At 38.1% G+C, this 19,670-nt stretch overlaps 1 protein-coding gene across 2 annotated transcripts; it reads right to left on the bottom strand.

Moving 5' to 3' along the window:
- CP (ceruloplasmin) lies at nt 1-18,482 on the bottom strand. 2 transcript variants are annotated; one of them, XM_061452776.1, is made up of 19 exons: nt 18,273-18,481; nt 15,340-15,584; nt 13,950-14,162; nt 13,253-13,426; nt 12,428-12,682; nt 10,957-11,122; nt 9,821-9,960; nt 9,102-9,242; nt 8,762-8,973; nt 8,022-8,172; nt 6,859-7,071; nt 6,286-6,493; nt 4,936-5,075; nt 4,478-4,606; nt 3,806-3,912; nt 2,815-3,031; nt 2,028-2,167; nt 1,383-1,545; nt 1-364 (listed from the first exon to the last, which is right to left on the bottom strand). In XM_061452776.1, the coding sequence occupies exons 1-19, from the start codon at nt 18,425-18,427 to the stop codon at nt 294-296; spliced, it is 3,240 nt and encodes a 1,079-aa protein (XP_061308760.1). In that variant the 5' UTR covers nt 18,428-18,481; the 3' UTR covers nt 1-293. The 2 variants fall into 2 exon arrangements, with proteins under 2 accessions (XP_061308760.1, XP_061308761.1); XM_061452777.1 differs by lacking the exon at nt 1-364 and adding an exon at nt 811-974 and having other exon boundaries at nt 18,273-18,482.
- Between the last annotated feature and the right edge of the window lie 1,188 nt (nt 18,483-19,670).

Raw genomic sequence — 19,670 nt, 5'->3', positions numbered from 1 at the left:
AAAGTACATTCCATTTCACTCTTCTGTGTCCCTCAGCAGTTAAATAACATGCACTAGGCATCACCTAGAATACGTTTAGATTGCAAGTTACTATTTTTATTTAGAGGAAAAGATACTTAGAAGCTGTTTTATCCAATCAGCTGTCTTAGCCTACAGCACATTTGTTAGCCATGGGCCACCAAATGAAATCTTCCAAAACACACATGGAAATGAATTGTCCAGGAGAGGGTATTTCTCAGGAAATGCTTTGCTGAAGGTAAAGCTTGGAGAATCACTGTGGTAAAATGTTTTCATCATTCTAGTGTGGCCCGTGTACCTTTACTCTTGAACTGATCAAATAATCTTGGTAATAAACACTGTTTTTCTGTAAGGGAGAAAATAATAGCTTTTGTTACACACATTTCACCAGAAGAATAATAGTCTGCATGTGGAAAACAGAATGGAAAATTAGAGCCACAAGTCCTACTGTTTTCAAGGTATTGTGTAGTAGATTTTAGAATAGCTTTAAAATGCATTGAAGGGTATATTTTAGTGCACTTTAGATGGCTGGTTGTAAAAAATCTAACATACTACTTCTACAAATTAAAGTCTGTTTCTGCATCTCTTTCTGTGTACTCTTACGTCAGCCTTTTTATTATGTATTCTGTAAATCTCAATGGTTTATAAAATAGAACTACATTGTGTTTAACATTCCAATGTGCATCTTTAGTAATAGATACGTACATTATACAGTTGTGTGTGTGTATATACATACACATATTTTGAGATGTTCTTGCTGTTCTCTTTCTGTCAGTTAACTGCAATACATACCTATTATGCTCAGTCTTTTGAGTACAGAAAAGTGTTGCTTTTAAAACTGGATTAACTGTTGAAACAAGAACTTTCCAAATTCTTCAAAGGTAAGATTTGGGTTTTTTTTCCACATTAAATATTTCTAAATCAAGGTAATTGTGTCTGTAAAGCTGAAATATGTCCTTTAGAAAGAAAACTGCAGTTTTAGTGTTTTAGTACTTCAGCTGTTAGGGAATATGACTTCAGGTTTATCTGCTAACTGTTCTTGTTTTAAATGAAGACTGAGAGGGAGTCTGACGCTAGTGGCACTTTTTGGGTACACAATACTCTTTTGAATAAAAGTGTCATTTTTATTTCATTGGTGGGAAGCTGAAGCAATAGTCAGTTAACATCCAGTCCTTTAGCTTCTTCTGTTTTCTGAGCAGCAACACTGAGGCAAATATGATTGGATAGCTTGCAAAATTCTGGCCCCCAGACATCAATATTAAGCCATGAAATATTGCTGGATGCCAGAACTGGTTCTGGGTATGCTTGTGATCCCCATTCTGCATCTTTTAACATAATGAACATCGAGTTAGAAAAGCTCCTACCTTTCTTTGGGAGTACGGTGTAGGTTGTTTCCATGCCCGCGTGGATGTGGTCAGTAACATGACAGTGTAATAGCCAAGTTCCAGGGTTCCGCGGGGTCATTTCCACAGTTTGAAATGTTCCAGGGAATAGATCAAAGACATCTGCCCGGTAAACCTCTGTTTGCTTCAGGACAAGAAGAAACAATAGTTAAATAGTGTGGCATTAACCAGGTGGCAGTAATTTAAGCTACCTTTTAGGCATATTCCCACCACACTTTTTACAGTTGAGTGAAGAGATATTTACTGCATATCATTTCTACAGAAACATCATTTTGTATATCCACTTCATGCTGAAAGGATTAATAAACTAGCAACTAGGTGGAAATGAAGGAAAACTACAGCTCCTGTTTTACCACAGCCATGAAAATTCACAGCCCACTTGTCGAAGCATCTTGTGAGGTCACTGTTCAGCAAATGCTACTGGCAGATACTCTGTATATTGTATATTGGTCATACGCAGGTTTGGGGCATAAAAACTTTACAGTCAAATTACAAGTCCTGCTTAATATTGTAACACATGACTTTTCACTGGAGATTACAGTCCTTGGTATTTGCCATAGCTTTCATTCTTAACCCAGCGAGAAATAAGTGAAAAGGACCTGTTACCTTATAATCAAAGCTGTGGCCATGGAAGTGTGCTGTGTGAATGTCTATTTCATTGCCCATTCCCATCAAGTACCAGCTTACTTTATCTCCAACATGCATAGTCAGGCCATGTAAATTTCCAAACACCTTTCCATTAATGGCTAAAGAGAGGAAAAGAGCAAGACAGAAAATAAATAAAACTTTGTGTAGTGTTGTTCTCTAAGCTTTAATGGAATACAAGATCTGAAAGCCAATGCCAGGCAAAAGTAACAATTTTGAATGGTATATGAAAACAAAACAAGTGGACAGCATATTATGAATGGGTCTGATTCTATTCCATATATAACTAGAAAGCAAGATGTAGTTAAAAGTTTTTTCCTGTACACCCTTGCTTATAATGCAGTTCTTAAAGATCTGCATTTCCTGCAGCTCTCTGTGGAGGGTACGCTTTACCAGGACGCACATCGCCTTTCCAGCTTATCCAGAACAACTGTTTGCTGACATGAAATCAAAATTTCAGATGTCATTTTTAAATTTTTATTCCTTCTCCTGAAGGATTTTTATTACTTCCCTCTGAAATTTCAACATGGAACCATTTTTATAGGTTAAAAAAAAAAAAAAATCAAAAAAAAAAAATCAATCATTCAGTGGCACTAACAGTGCCAAAACAGTTTCAAACAGTTTTGAATGAATTTTTTCCTAGAACTGAAAATTCAGAGAGGATGAGAAAGTCAAATTTATATGTAGTATTTTCAAATACATAATTATATAGAGTTTTCAGATTTACATTAACTAAATTGGAACATACCGTGCATTTTATTACTTTCGAGGAATTCTTCATCCTCTTTGTCAACAAGGTGTGGGTTGGTAGAATACGTTTTAATGTTTTCATCCAAGTACCATGACTCATTTTCATCAAAAACCATAAAAAGAAGAGCGAATTGAACTTTCTTTTTAGTGTGAAAAGATGGCAAGTAATGTCTATGGCACACCACAAGTGTGCCTATTAATCCACTGTAAGTGTCCTGAAATGACAAATGAAAAATCATATCATTACGTGATGTGACCAAACAGTAGCATTTTTTAATGCCAGACACGAATCTTCCTATTTTTACAGCTGTCAGCATCTGGGAATAAAGGTAGCCAGACAAACAAGGTTATTTCTTGACTGTTACGTGGTACCTATGGATCAAGTTCAATGTACTGTGAAGAGCAGCTACCCCTTTTTCTTCTCTTGCCAGAAATAAACATTTGTTCCATTTTAATTTGTTGCCTTTCTTTAATTTTTTTTAATTTTCTTTTTTATTTTCCAAAATTCTTTTCAGACTTTAGGATTTTGAACTTGGTTTCCATTCAAAATACACTTCTTGAGGCTTTTTTATTGGTGCTTTCTGAGACACAATGGAAAGAATCCTTTAATTTACATTAAAAATCATTAGCCATGGTAACAGGTGGCTTGTACAAAAATGTTGGATTTATGTTCCACAGTTGCGTGTTATTTTTTCCACACATGACAGATTAGATATTGAGAAAGCTATAAAGTGTTAGCTTTAAGACAGAAATCTGAGTGAGGTGAACTACACAAACAGCAGAACCAGGAAACAAGAATATGAAGGGCTGTGACTGAAATTCTGCCCTGACTTTCTTGCATTATTCAAAGAGATATTTAAATTCAGAGGTATGGTAACAGGGGGAACAACTTGACAGAGAAGGCAGAAAGAGTTTCAAACTTCTCTTGCTGTAAGTATATTTGTATTGAAGTAATGAGCAAAAACCTTTAGATTTTACTAATCATCTACCTTAATTATGTCCACCGTTGAATGGTATGCCCATGCAATGCAATGTGCATCTCCTTTCTCAGGACCAGATCTCTTTGGAATTTTCCAGACATACCTTTTTGTTTCACCTAAATGAAATATAAATTAATTTTAGAAGTTTTCTGTGTGCTGACCTATAAGAGGTCATCCCGAAACAGATGTTATCTCTATAGCTGATATTTGTCTTGAACTTCCTCTTCCCAATTACTGCACTGGCCAGCTTATTGTTATTTCTCTTCTGCAAATCCCTGACTTTTTTTTGCCGACACTAATTTTTTTTGGTGGCTGCACTGTCCAGTTCACTATACTTAATAAAAACAATTGTATCTTTTGTAAAGATCACAGAGGAACCTCTGAAATAACAGCTAGCATAAAGCTAATCTCTCCCTGTGTTGCAAAATCTGTTTCCTTTTATGAAAGGTGCAGCCACACTGCATCAACAAATTACTGATCTGCCAAGGCCTAGGATACACAGCAATAGTTAGCAGGGCCATTTTAATTGTAGAAATACTTTTTTCTACAACTATAACCTGAGGTGAGAACAAAAGAAACAAACAAAAATGATGTCTTCCCTGCTACCCTAACATGAGAGCTTGATAAACCTTACTAGAAGGCTTGATATTCTGTTAGAAATAGACAAGAATGCTTTGATACCTGGGTTAGTTACAGCAACAACAGAACTGTCTGTTTTCACCCCATGGGCATGTATAGAATAAGGTCTTGATGCCAAGTTCTTAAAAACTATTATGATTTTATCTCCAATATTTGACATAAGCAGTGGCCCTGTTGAATTGGAAAGAAAGATTAACTTGGTTTGACAAAAGATTAGAGCAGACAGCAAGACATGGTTGCATTCAAATACACAACATTAGCTTGTAATTCAACTAAAAACTATACACAGAAAATGACATTCACTATGATGAGCCAACCTGAGTAGCTGAAGTTAGACATCTAAAGTAGAGACTCAAGTCCCAAAGCACCATAATAAAAGTAGCAATTCCTTGTAGGTTTAAGCACTTTGTGTGCACTATACTCAGTATTGTCCAAATAGTATCTTGTTCTGTTTGACTTCATTTTTCCCAGGTCAAAACTGAACTTCATGATGACTATACCTTGAATTTCCAGGTGCTGCTGCTCCTCTGTTCTGGTTTTAGGAGTACTAAATGTCTGATCAGTGTACTCGCGATATACCACCTTTCTGTATTTTGACCCAATGAATTTGTCTCCTTTATTTAAAAATGGATTGCCAGGACTGGGGGGAAAAAAGAAAAAAAAATATGTTGTACATTTCTTCAGGTATTTTAAAACGTCTTTTTGCAGGCATGGCAATTAACCATCAAACAAAAATCTAGCTCAGTGAAACAGTAATCTCATAGATGACTGGTATCTTCAACAAGAAAGCATTCTTGTTAAACTGGGAGGTTTCTCTTAACATGGAAGGTTTAAAAACCACTATAAATAGACCAAGTCTATATAGTATTTGAAAGAATGCAAAGTACCTGGCCTAGCAGATATTTCAAATTGCAAGAAGTCATCCAGCAATTTGCATAACAAAAAAATAGAGCCTTCAGTGACTGCTGTAGATCTGAAATGAAGCTTAAAATTTCTAAAGCTTAAGTGCTTTGTGGAAATTAAACATGAAGGACTGATTTTCTGCTGAGATCATGGGGGCTGGAGACAGTGGGGAAAAAAAGTGGTAACAGCAGAGTCCGTATTACTTGTACTTAGAACTATGACAGAGTCCACTGGGGTGTGCAGGGCAAGGAAATGTGCTATCAAACTGAAGAACAAAATAGAATTAAATAAATAAAAAATATAAGCAGTTACAATCTACTACTTTAACCTCAAATACAGGTGGAACACATAGAAATTAAGCTGTTAATTGTTTAGTCTCTTCTGCTCATTGGCATGAATTATATGATCCAATCAGTTCTCTCACTGAGATTCAAATACTGGGAATAGAATATGAAGGTGACAAGCTTCATAGTGAATGGATTAAGTCATGAATTTATCTTGCGTAAACTAATGAAACTGAAAGGAGTACAAAAGAACCTTACTCAGAGTACAGAAAAACATGAGACAAAGACATGTTACATATTATAAGAAATCAAATATCAGAACAAAGTAGTCATCATATCTACAACTTAATGAACATTTTAATCATTCCACATCAAGGACTGTACCAACATCAGTAAGTAGTAAATGTGCAGGCACTGTCCAGGATCCATGAAAATCTGCAGCTGCCCCACAGAAGATCTATGCTAGACCATTTCATGAATGTTATGCTGTCTGGCTCACAGTTAACATGGCAACATTACTGTGGAAGGCTCACAAATTCAAGTGATCCCTAAAAATACATATGCAAAGAGTGTCTAGAAATGCCTCGAGGAGGAAAAGGTTCAGAGAAGTGAGTTTCTCCTTTGCTCTTTTGTATCTTTTCCCTTGCATATATTTCAAAGTACCTTTCCTCATGGTATTGATACAGCTCAAATTCCCATGTCCTGTTAGGAGAATAGTCCCATTCAACTTCCACTGCAGCAACATAATAAGTCTTTTCATGCAAATACATAGATATATCCACATTCCACCAATGGCACTGTTTCACACTGTACTTCTGTTTCATGCCCCCTGTGTAGTGATCTGTTGTCAGGCACGACACTTCAAAAACTCCTAGAGGTTGTAGAAGAAATAAAGACTTGAGGAAAAAATCTATGACTAATCTTGAGATTGTATTAACTACATTGATTTAGTGTTTAGAGACAGAGACACAGGCTATTGCTCATATACGACCCCGATTCTTTGTGTAGTCTGGCAACTTGTAGCAGCAAGATTCAGCATACACAGAAGTAGATAAATCAAGGCTTTAGCATTAGGAACTTATGCTCTGTGAACACAAATTTAATGTCCTTAAACACAGCTATACACAGTTTAAGTATCCAAAGGTTCAAAATATCAGCTATTTAAAACTTGTCTCTAAGCATAAAATCTTCACAGGTAAACAGTCTATTAACAGAATTTTTAAACAAGACATTTACCTTCAGAATCAGGCTTCATAACAGCTGTGAGAAATGTATGTGGAAACAGATTTGCAGTATCCCTTCTTGTTCCTTTAGTTACAAACGTGTTTTCTGAAAAGTATATCCCATGGACATCAACTTCTGACCCCAAGCCCATCAAATGCCAGGAAACCACACTTCCTTTACACATCTCAAGACCAGGTTGATTTCCATACATATAACCATTAATGGCTGTAGAAGATTTGAGGAAGCAAAACCCACCTTGATTAACACATTACTTAATTCTGCAATACAGATTAAATAATACACACTTCAGATGTAATGTGATGCCCCAGACTGTCAATAATAAGTTTCATTACATCAGCAAAATTAGAGAATCAATTCAAGCAAAGCTTTTCAAACCCAGTATTTAAAAACAATCACTAACTGTTCTCCTTTTCAACGTCTAAAGCACAGGTAGCTGACTCAACTGGCTGGAACTTCCACTGTTTTATAGCTGTTAAGTATTCAGAATACATAAAGCAACCTGTTTTATGCCCTGCAAGACCCTCCAGCCACACAACAGAGGCAATCTGAAGTGGGTTTTAGCTACTCTTGTGCAAAGTTTTCAAAGCCTGGGCCTCACAGGTGCCAATGAATGCTCAAGGCTCTGCAATCAGTAGGAATGTCCCTGAGCACAACATTTAAGAACAAGCATAAGTAAATACGCTTAAAGATTAGGACTAGGTACTGAAGATAAAAATATTCCTATACAGGAAACTTGAAAGACATCTCTACAGTATTGAAATGTGATCAGTGTGAAACTCAACTCTGCCCTATTAAAAGAAGTAAAGATTTTCATTCTAAGGGAGCCACAGCGCTGGTAAAGGAATCCACTCACCCACGGACACAAAATAAGCCCACAATGTACCCCTGCTTCAAAAGAAGGCTAGTGGTATCTTGGGCTGCATTATGAGGAATGCTGCCAGTAGGTAAGATTATGAAGGTCAGATTGCAGATGCTATTGTAGAATTGTTTCAGCTAAATAGAGCTGGAAAGCAGCTTGTCAGAAAAGAACCTGCCCAATGGAAAGGAATGAAATGGCTTTGCCACTATACAGTTTTCCAGACTCCAACATGAGATCACAAAAGTAAAAACCTTATTATAGAAATGAATATTTGTCCTATTAATAATTTTCTTACAGTGCATTTTGTTAGACTCTTGGAAGTCTTCATCATCTTTTTCAATTTTACTAGGATTTAGTGTAAACATCAAAATATTGTCATCCAAGTACCAGCTCAGATTCTCATCAAATACAGTGGCAAGTAGAAAAAACTCCATGTTCACATTTTTCTGTTGAGAAGAAATAGCACAAAGGAAAATAGAAATGAGAGAACAGAAAATGTCAGGGGAAAAATCTGTGCACATAATAATGTATAATTCACAAAGTACAATAGATGCATACATTGATACTTCATTCTGATAATCACAAAGCTCTCAAATTGTTGTATTTGGTGACCAGATACCTGCTGCGAACACTCTATCAGCAGGAACCACCTCCAGAAACAAATGTGTGTTTTGGTCTTTTCTAGTCATTCTCATCCTAGCTGACTTGAACGCCAGTGGTTGCTTACTGCAATGGTGGTTTCACAACAGTGTCTACCTGCAGCCAGACTGATTTTGCTTGGTTAAAAAAAAAAAAAACAGCAAAACAAAACAAACCAAAAACCCAAACCAAAACCCAAAAAACTATCACCAAACACAACGAAACCCACTTCCTTCATGTTATTTATTCCCCTGAGCATATAGTTGAGACTGATGGGGAGAGGAGAAGGTGCTGAGTGGTTGTAAAATGTGGCAGGCCCTGAGGGCACAATTCAGGAGGAGAACTAAGACTCAGCTACAGTGATGCAAATGCTTCCCGTTTTCTTCTTTGACTGACCTGTTTCCCAGAAGGAAGCAGAGCTCCTTTCCTGCACACCAGGAGAGGACCCACAAGGCCAGAACTGGTGTCCCTGACTGCATCCACAGCTGAGTAATAAAGCCAAGTTAAACAGTCTGGATCTTGATCTGTGGGGCCCACATCTTCCGGCACATTCCACTCATATGTAAACGTAGCACCAGGACTCACATGAGAAGCTGGAGATTCAGTACCTATTATAGAATTCAACATTAGGAATTCTGCCAAATGAAATTTGTTTACAATTTTATCACCATTAACACATTAACATGTACAACAGCTTTTTCCCTGGTGCTTGAAAGATTCCCATCTGCAGGCGCACCTCTGGAGGCAGCACCGTACCATGCCCCCTCGTCGCTCTTGCGGTAACTCACACCATGGGGCTGAATGCTAAACGGGTGGCTGGCATTGTTTCGGAAGGTCACCCTGATGCTCTCACCCACTTCAGCCTTGATAACAGGTCCTAGAAAAGAGCACACAGTCCAATTACAAGATGTTTCTATCAAGTGAGGTATAGGCCATCATGAGCTTAAAGCAATCAATGGCTGGCTGCTTCTCCCATCGCATGGGGAACTGCCCCTGGGCCTCTGTGGCCACAGACTAGGTCCCTGGCATATGGCCTGAATCACATAGCAGCCCAGCAGCAGCTGGTATGTTCCATTCCCAATTCCTGATGGGGGCCCAGTGACATGCAGGACAGTTCCTCCCTTCGGAATCTACAGACACTAGTACCAACCTCAAACTCAGTCCGGAGCCATGCCAGAAGCAGACAGGTCATAAACAGGGCTAGACCTGCCTAGGCCTTCAGAGACCGTGGCATATTCCCACAGGCAAGTTGGGGGTCACCACAGCATTGCCTTCAAGAGCTTTCTTACACCCTGGGGCTGTCTCTTGGAGGAAGCCACAGGCACCAGCATCTGCAGGAGGCAGGGAGAGACTAGGGCCCCTCCTTCAGAGGTGGAAGGACACTGTTGGCTTGCCAGTGGAATTGGTAGTTTACTTTCATAAATATTTGACACAAAATAATTTTAGATATCTTACCTAAGAGTCCAAGATGTGCTTCCTCTGCAAGTCTTTTTTTATGTTCAGTGAAAGAACCATCTGTGTATTCTTTGTAAACGGCTTTTTTATAAGAGCCACCAATCCTTGTCTCACTTTGTTCAAAAAATACGTGAGATTCACTGTGTGAAAGAAATTTCAGTAGTTGCAAATAGTTCAAGTCGTAATGCTCAGCTTTACAAAGACAGTCAGGACCTCAACCCTATTATCTGAGGCATAATGACATGCCCAGTTTGTCTTTCAGTTCTCCTTTCAGTGGGCTGGCTGCACACTTATATGCAGTCCTACATAAGGACATGCAAGATTCTATTGTCCTTCACTAACTTCTCCTTAAGAAAAGGACACAGTGCTGTGTTGCTCTTATAAAGCCAGCATGCTTTGAGACTCATCAACAATGATTTCTAGTCAACATGTCGTAACCTGAAGTTTACTCTTCTTTTTATTAAGTTACAAATAATTCAACAACAGTAGATATGAACATCAAGAATATGTAACATCTAAATAGAAAGCGGGAAGATTTAGTTTACACTTTTTAATCTGTACTTTCAGACTTCATAAAAGGACCTTTCAATGTTTCACAAGCGATGTTTTACTCAAGCAATGAACTGTGCCATGTTCCTTGTGAAGTGGGTGAGTATTCTTTAACTCACAGATGAAAAATCTGAAGAATCAATCTATTCGGTCAATTGACCCAGGTCTTAAATATGTAAACACAGAGCAAAGGGCAAAGCTATCTCGTGCAAGTTGTTTACTAGCTGAGATGCCATTAGCATCATTTTTATCAGCTAAGGATACAATGATGAATTCCTAGCTATGTTCTCTAACTCAGAATAATCAACCATCTCAAACCATCTGAGGTCACTGCCTATATATAATATTACAATTCATCCTCATCCCAGTGAAATTACTAACATTACAGAAAAATTTATAGCAAGATGACAAGGAAAACAATAGACATAATTTGGTCTGATATTTAACCTAGCATTAGTATTTAAGCAAAGATGAGAACAATGAGAAATTCTCCTTAAAAGTTAATTCTACCATATGGCTTACCTTATTTAACATGTTTATATCAATATTGCTTGGAAAGTAAAACTACTTTAATTAGAAGCATTTACCTGTCAGTAATTAATTCTTGTCCAGTAAAATGGTTTATTGCAGATGGGCCATAATTCCAGATGACCTCTTCAGCAGCAATGAAGTATTGTCTTATCTTTGTACTCTCATTGTGATCTGTTGTGGATTTCCTGCAGTCTTTTACATTGAAAAGGGCTTGCATACCACCTAGGAAAACAATGAGAAGGTAGAGAAAACTAGGGAGAAGGAACTTTTCTCTTTCCCTGCTTCCAATAGCTCTTCTCTTCCTTGGAGAATTCCCATACCACTGATGGATATGCAAATAACAAATGAAAAGGAAAATGAATTATATAAAAGAATGCATGCCAAATGAGCTAGGATTTAGAAACATGACTATGCTATTTACAGTAGGCAGACTGCTGTGGTAAAGTGCATCCTGCTTGTAAAGCTGCAACTGATGTGGTAATTACAGAGAAGATCAGGGTGGAGTGGAAACAGTACTGTCAGCACTTCAGTCAGGGCCAGGTGCTACCAGACTGACAATCTTCCATCTAAATCTAATCAACAGCTTACTTGTGAAACTCCTATGTCTCTGCACCCTAGGAGGTAGATATGTTAGCAAATTTGCTTGATGGACATATAAATAAACTAAAAAGAGAGCTCTTTAACAGCTCAGGATTAGGCCAATCTGCAGGATTTATGTCTTGTACAGGATGCTTCAACCATGAGGATGCTGCTTGACATAATAGCTATTTCAAAACTTATAACCTCTGTGTAGTTGAATCTGTAGGTTAAACATACTCCTTTTTTACATCAGAATTTTAAAACCTTGGAGAATGATTTTGAGTTTTATGTCCTTCCACTTTTGTGACAAATAGCTTCTCTAACTCACAGGGATATACATCATGGAAAAGTGGGATATGGATCATGTAAGACAGTGAAATTAGCTTCTAAGTATTTCATATCAAAAATTTCCAGTGTTATCAAAAAACACTGGAAACCCTCCAAGACAGGGGGGTTGGAACTAGATGAGCTTTAAGGTCACTTCCAATCCAAACCATTCTATGATCCTATGAAACAGAGAAAGATACAGGGAAGAGAAATTCAGATGATCTCTGCTTATTAGCCAGTGCACTTTCCAGAATATGTCTTTGTCAGCAGGCCAGTTACCCTGTGCCCCTTGCCCAAACTTGGAATGAGCCCCAACTTTTTTGTTGGCAACATCATGCTATTGTTTGTCTAAAGTTGAGGCTTGTAAAACTGCAGCTGTGCCAATTCCTGCCAACTGATAACAATTTCCATTACAGAAAACAATTTCCTTGATTTCTGTGGCTACATGCTCAAGCCCATCTAATACACTTCTAGGTATTTCAATTACTATGAGAGTTTTGTTACCTTGAGGAGAATATCGTCTGGTTTATGACCAGGTATTGTCAGGAATACTGTAAAGTGACTTGGAAAACTCTTAGCTCAACCTAAAAAAATAAAATCTGATCTGAACTTATTCTGTACCTTCAATATGGTCATTCACTTGGCAGCTGAGCATCCATTCCCCAGGACTCCTTGGTATCATGACAGCCTCAATAAATGTGGCTGGGAAGAGGTTGATGGTGTCAACTCGATGATGCCTTTCTATTAAGGTCTGTCCATGGAAGTAGGCTGAATGGATATCAGCTTCATTACCCATGCCAAAAAGATGCCATTCTACCTTATCTTCTGCACACATTGTGAGGTTTGGGAGGTATCCATACATGTACCCGTTGATTGCTAAAAGAAATGTTATTTATTACAATTACTTTCAAAGACCATAGAATTTTTACTTTGAAAGCAGGTGTCATAAACCATTGCTTTATTACTCAAAATACAAAGAAGCTCAAAACAAAACTCTGCACCTTTGAAAGTGAACCCACTTCATCTGCACAACTATCTGCATGATTAGTAGCTCCTGCTAGGATTCTGGAATCCATGCCAGAGGCAAAGGTAATTTCTTTTTTGACACACACACTAAACTGTTTTTCTAAACTGCAATATTATAGTACAGAGTTCAGGGCTAAGAAACAGAACAAAGTAATACAACTCTGTTTAGACTGCATGAGACACAGTGGCAAGGAGATTCTTGGCCCCTAAGAATTTTACATCATAACTCCAAAAGTTTCATTGCACAATACTTGCCATCACTTTTTTTTTTAAATGATCTTTCTTAATCCTTCAAGAAAAAGCCCTGCTTAAAAAAAAAACAAACAAAACAAACCTATTTACAGCTCATCTTCAAAAGAGACATAAAATTATTACTTCACCATATCAGTGACAAGTAATCTTTATATAATGTTCTCTCACAGTGCATTTTGTTGCTTTCCTGGAAGTCCTCATCATCTTTGTCAACTTTGGAAGGCTCAGAACAGTATGTCTTGATATTATCCTCTAGATACCAACTCAGATTTTCATCCATCACAGAAAACATAAGGATAAATTCATCATCAAAGTGTTTATCAGTGCCCTTATTCATTGTATCTGAAAGAGAAAACCGTATATTCAAAGTCTTTGCCAACTGACATTATCTTTTCATGAGTTAAAGGTGTAACATCATTAGGGCTGGTCACTGTTTATTGCTTATTTTGTACACTCACAGTTACTTTTCTAGAGTGTGAGTATACACATAAGCTTACAGACACACTCAGAAAACAAAAGCTAGTTTTGATAGTATGAAATTACTAAGAATAAGTACGACATGTGCTAAGATTATAATAAATCTGTCTCATATCTGTATTTTCACATCCTTTTGCATTATTAGCATGGACATATCTCACTCTCATGGATTAGTGGACAAAGTATTCTGCAAATTATATCTGCTGTCGCACACAAAATCAAACTATTTCCTATACTATGGAAAGGCAGCTAATTGAGAAGACCAAAAGCTGCTATTTCAGAATTAGCTGTAATCTTCTTCTCTTCCAGTAAATTATTTCTCTGATATTTATCAATAACCATTAACAATCACCTTGCATATGTATTTACTTACTCATTTATGGTTTACCTTTCCTGCAAATTATTGAAGGCCCAACAAGCCCTGAGGCAACATCTCTTGGAGCATCTATGTGGGAGTGGTAAACCCTGGTTATGCAGTCTGCATCTCCCTTAGCTGGACCTTGATCTTCTGTCACGTCCCATGTATATGTGTATTGGCTTCCAGGCTCCACAGCATCATCTCTCTTTTGCAAATCTTTGGTGTTGTCAGGATAAAAGGCACCTGAAGAATGCCACACAACGTCGTCAACGGAACACATTTACTATATATTGTCAGGATAGCACTTGCCACACTTTAGCATTGACTACATTTTGCAGTGAAATAGACTGAACATAGAAATACAGGTAAAAACAAAACCTTTAAAAATGTTTAAAATCAGGTGAGTGGATCTTTCTCTTCTCTTCATGAGTCTTGTCATTTGCCTTTGAATCTCATGGGAATGCTTTGATTAACAGCATGTTCAATTTAGTCTTTTGTTTTTTAGGAGGGCACTATGTACTTCTGCTAAACAGATAACAATCCAAATATTTGTAAAGCATTTGTTAAATATTAATCTTAGACAATGTTCTAAAATATTCCTTAGGGACATATGCAGTATTGGTGTTGCTGGAATGAGAGCAACAAAAAAAATAATTAAACACTGTTCCAAAAAGTGTGTGTACTGGTGTAAAACACACTGTTCTGCTCCCACAGAATGTATCTGTATCAAGCCATGTATTAGCTGTATGGCTAATACTTCATAAATTCTTCTAATGAAAATACTTTAAAGATTGCTTATGAGACAACATCATATTCTCAACAATTCGCACATTCTTCTTAAGGCCCACTAAAAAAACTTTCAACAGCCATATTCTGGTGCCTTCTTTTACAGAAAATCCCCCACCACCCGAGTGTGGCACGATAGGCTATTGCAAGGGCAAATCGACGCTAATCCAGACAGTACTCCTACAAAACATCTTGAAGTGTGTCAGACTTTTATCTCATCAATTTAGTACTAAAGCAGTAGCTGTTTCTCCACTTTAAGAAATTTTTGGGTATCTTACACACAATATATACAAATTGTGCGCTAAGAATTTGGAACTGTAAGTTATCACTATTCAGATGTTCGTGAAAGCATCCATTTTTCCTTTAGAAATCCTCAATTCTGTATTTCATATATAATTACAGTCTTACTTCAGGTGGAATATTGATCTAAAATTGCCACCTTTATGAAATCCACTTTGTATTCGTATTTCACTTTTGATAAATTATCAAACTTCTTAGCTCTTATTGTACATTTATTGTGTCCTGTTTTAAATCTTTATTTATTTGACCAGTCTTCTCTTTGATGAGAGGGTATCACATCCAGAGGAATGATTAACTTTGTATAAATCCTGGCACAGAATGGACTCAAGCTTACCTTCATTTTCCTTTGTGTAGGTTACACCATGTGGATGCAGCGTGTAGTTTCTGGAAGCAAAGTTTTTCAAATGTATAATAATGGAATCTCCAACTTCTCCCTTAATGACAGGGCCTAAAAACCCCAGCCAGGAAGGTTTGTCGACTACCACATCATATAAATGACTGGTGTACTGAGTGTAGACAGCCTTTTTGTAAGTGCTTCCTATCCTATGTGGTCCTCTTTTGAGAAAGACTCCAGCCTGCCTGTAAAGAAAACACACAAATGCATTTCTAGTGTCAGCTACTAATTTTATATTTGAATGGTATTAATTAGTATAGTCTCAAATATAAGACCATGCCTCAGTAGCACTGTGCACAACTACATGTGTTTTGGAGCAAATATGCTTCTTATTGTGAAGAGTTAGGCACCCATGTAGAGATTACATGCTAAGCACTAACCTGAATATTTTATACCTATTTTGTAGACTGAAGATAAGGGTATTTGATGCAATTTATACATTTATATAAAAAAACCAGGCTCGATTAGCAAGGAAACAGCCTAACCCATGGCTAAGACAAGACTGATGAAGATGTGGTAGGAAGTGAAGTGAGTACCTATCATGGATATACTGCTCAAGCACCAGTAGCCAAAGGTGAGGGGTCACCAGGTGTCTCTGAAAACTATCAACTGGGAACGCTTTGGAGCCAACCTTTGCCTGTGCTGAGGGGACAGGTACCTTTCATTAAATATTTTGCTCTCTGAGAAGAGTTATCTTTGTGGGAAAAATGCTTGTATTTTCTAACTACAATGGAAAGAGAAACTGCCAGCGTTGGCTCTTCAAACCAGTAGCACTACTTTTGGTTGATGCTGTTAGCCCAAATTCTAGAGTGTCTTTAACAACAAATCCTCCTGCACAGTTCCCTGCCCACGCTATGAGGACTAGCTGTGAAAGTAAACCTACTGCAGGAGGAGGCAATCCCAGGAGATAGAGCAACACTGCCTGAAGTTCAGCAGCCTCCTGATTTCTCATCTTACATGATGATAAACAAAGCCAAGTTGGTTTTATACTCCCAGCAGGCTGCATTCTGAAGCAAGTTAATACTGTCAGAAAATGCAAAATATTTCCTACAAAGCTGAGCATTGTTTGAGCATGTGGGGAAGGGGAAACCTTAGAATACCTAAAGTGGGCACGCATGAAAGCTGGAAAGGGACTTTTTACAAAGGCATGTGATGCTAGGACAAGGGGGAGTGGCTTTAGACTGAAAGAGGGGAGATTTAGATTAGATATAAGGAAAAAATTCTCCTCTGTGAGGGTGCTGAGGCACTGGCACAGGTTGCCCGGAGCAGTTGTGGCTGCCCCATCCCTGGCAGCGTTCAAGGCCAGGTTGGATGGGGCTTTGAGCAACCTGGTCTAGTGGAAGGACAGTGGGTTGGAACTAGACGGTCTTTAAGTTCCCTTCTAACCTAAACCATTCTGTGATTCTACAGTTCTGTGAATTGCTTATACCTTGGCAAGCACAGATCTGAAGTATAATTAAAATGCCAATTCAGAGTTCCTTGAAACTTGGAGAACATAAGCTTTGTTGCAGAAGCTCTGTCACTGAAAGTGAGAGCCTGAAGCTTTTCAGCCACAAATTAAATCAAACAAATATATTATGGCTCTTCTTGGACTGTTTAAATAGCTACCATTTAATTGTAGAGAATTCCTCCTAGCAGGTACACCACTTTTTCTCTTCTCCTGCTCTTCCCTGCCTCTATAAATATCAATCTCCATACAAGCAGATCTTCATAGTTGAAGGGTTCAGGTGAAAAAGAAGAATCAGAAAAGCTGAAAATTAAAAGTAGGATAACAGGGACCAGCTTCATAGCAGGCATGCAACTACTGAAAAACTGCAATTAATTTAGCAAGCTGCAGGGTGTCACATAGCAGGGAAATGCAGTGAAAGTGCAGTGAAGAGCGGTAGCTTGCTGTATTACGAGACAGCTCTGCAATTCTCAGACACAATGCCATGTCGCACCATTTCTCAGCCTGCTGCACCACTGGCAGTGTCTTAAATGTCACTCAGTTTATGAGTTAAAAAAAAAAAAAAAAGCTGACTGCTTTGTTCCATGCCTGATGAAGCAGCAGATTATGGTTGAGAGATTGTTGGCTCTCACTAGAGAAAACAAACCACAGGAAATCTCCTAATCCCTCATCTACAAACTAAATGAGAACTAAAGTTTGGAGATTTTTCTAATTTCTGAGTTCTCTCTTCATTGTTTTTATTTTAATATTGTCCTATTTCATTTTAAAGGCATTGAAAGAAAAGGAACTTTGTTTCTCTCTCAGCTATTTCTCTGATGCTTTTTGTATCTGAGTTTTTCTTTATTGATCATTCATACCGTCAGGTGCTCCCCTTCTCCTCACCGCACTTATCCTCATCCTACTGACTGCTCTGACTCTGCACAGGAACCTCCTTGCCTTGTACCAAGCAACCCAGCTCCTCCACTGTGGGTGGAAGGATCCGGCTGTGCTGCTGCACCAGTGAAAACAACCACTGCCAACAGTGAGTATCTGAAAAGGAAACCTGTGCCCAGTAGGAAAGTTTTAAATTTGTCAGACTTCTGCACATAAAAATATAACAGCAGTCTTCTCTTCAGCACCGGGACTTTAGCCATTCAAGATTAAATATCATTAGACATTCAGGGTCTTTTTCTTGTCTCTACTTAGCAAACATTTCACCACAACAAATTCACAAAAACACTACATATATTCCAATGCTTTTAATTAGCAGAGCATTGGAATGCAGTTTTCAAGGAAGCCAGGAAAAGTCAAAATTCTGTTGTGATTCCCTGACACCAACAGGATTCACTTCTCTGCCTTCACCAGGCTTTCAGTCTGTCCTTAGTGCCTGCTTTTAACGCAGACAATGCTGTAAAATCAGCCAACCAGTGTAAACTGTTCTACTTACTCTTCTTCTGCAAAAGGCCGTCCAGATATGATATTGGTATTGCCAGGTGCATAGTTCCACTCTGTCTCAATAATGCCAATGTAGTATTCCCTCTTCACTGCCCCGACTTGGCAACAGCAAGAAACCATCAAGCAGCTTAAGAAGAAAAGCTTCATCTTGCACTCATGAGCCTTGTGGAAAATGTGAAATACAAACACAGGACGGGCACATGCAATTTCCCTTTATATGTTGTCTTTCCCACCCACCACCCTCCTTGCCTCCCCCCACTCCCTGCTCCTGTTTGCTTTGGTGAACACAAGAAACTATTGCACAATGTCTCAGTGTGTCAAGAGTAAACAAAAGATTCTGGTAATCTCATCAGTTCAGATAATCTTCAAAGAACGTTTTTCAGTTTCTGCCAAGCTACTACCACACAAATTACCATTTAGATGGTTACCGGACTGCAAATCTTGGAGCTGAACTGAAAGTACAGTAGATTTAAATGGCTTTACATACTTAAGCTTAATTACATTCATCACAATCTTTATAGCTTGCATACTACTCATAAAATCATTTTGGTGATGTGCAGCACAAGAACACAACTTTTTAAATGCATTGTGAAAATCTCTAATGACACCTGTTTTTCCTTGTGTATCTGCTTGTACGCTGACATAACTGGATGCAGGGCAGGCCCTGTAGATGCACACTGTCTGCTGCCTATTTTCCTTGCTGGTTCTTAATCTACAGACTGCTGTTTCTTCCCCTCTGCACAGCAATTGCTAAACTGGTACAACACAGATAAGAGAGGATTCGGTCACTGTTATCAGAGCAGAGCTGATGTGTCCATGGATAAGCTCTGCTAACCCACCATGGTTCCCTTGGAAATGCAATTTTAACACAAAGTGTGGCACATAGGTTAGAGATGAAAAGGACCGGCTGGTCACCAGTGGAGGTGGGGGATGTTTGCATCTCATTTCCAAGCAGTTTCAGTATTGTCCAAATGGAAATGAGGCTCAGAAATTCCACAAAATTAGCTCCCTATGTTATCTTCCTCCTAGTCTATCACCAGACAGGATAAGTCACATTCCTCAATGGTTAAAAGCATAATAGATATATAAAGCTCCAGATAACCTTTAACTGTTACCATTATCTAAATGGATTAACCAGCACAGGCAGCTATACTTTTGCTTATATAAGTTCTGTAAATATTTTGTATCTGCAAGTCTCACTGAGAAATAAGAACAAAATTGAACCTTAAATATAGGACACACAAAACCCACCCAACTGAAGTTTGCGGTTGCATTTTTTATTCCAAACATATATCCATTACATCATGGGTGTATGCTTTAGACATACAAAGCCAGCTGTAAACTTGCCAACTGTAAAGACTTCTATGAAATATCGATATATCTTCAGTTG

This window comes from Pezoporus flaviventris, unplaced genomic scaffold (genome assembly GCF_033815535.1).
Source record: "Pezoporus flaviventris isolate CSIRO_AGI_PZ_B2104156 unplaced genomic scaffold, CSIRO_AGI_Pfla_v1 ptg000013l, whole genome shotgun sequence".
In the NCBI taxonomy this organism is placed as follows: Eukaryota; Metazoa; Chordata; class Aves; order Psittaciformes; family Psittacidae; genus Pezoporus; species Pezoporus flaviventris.
The sequence above is the reverse complement of the archived record's forward strand: the minus strand, read 5'-3'. Positions and strand labels throughout refer to the sequence as shown.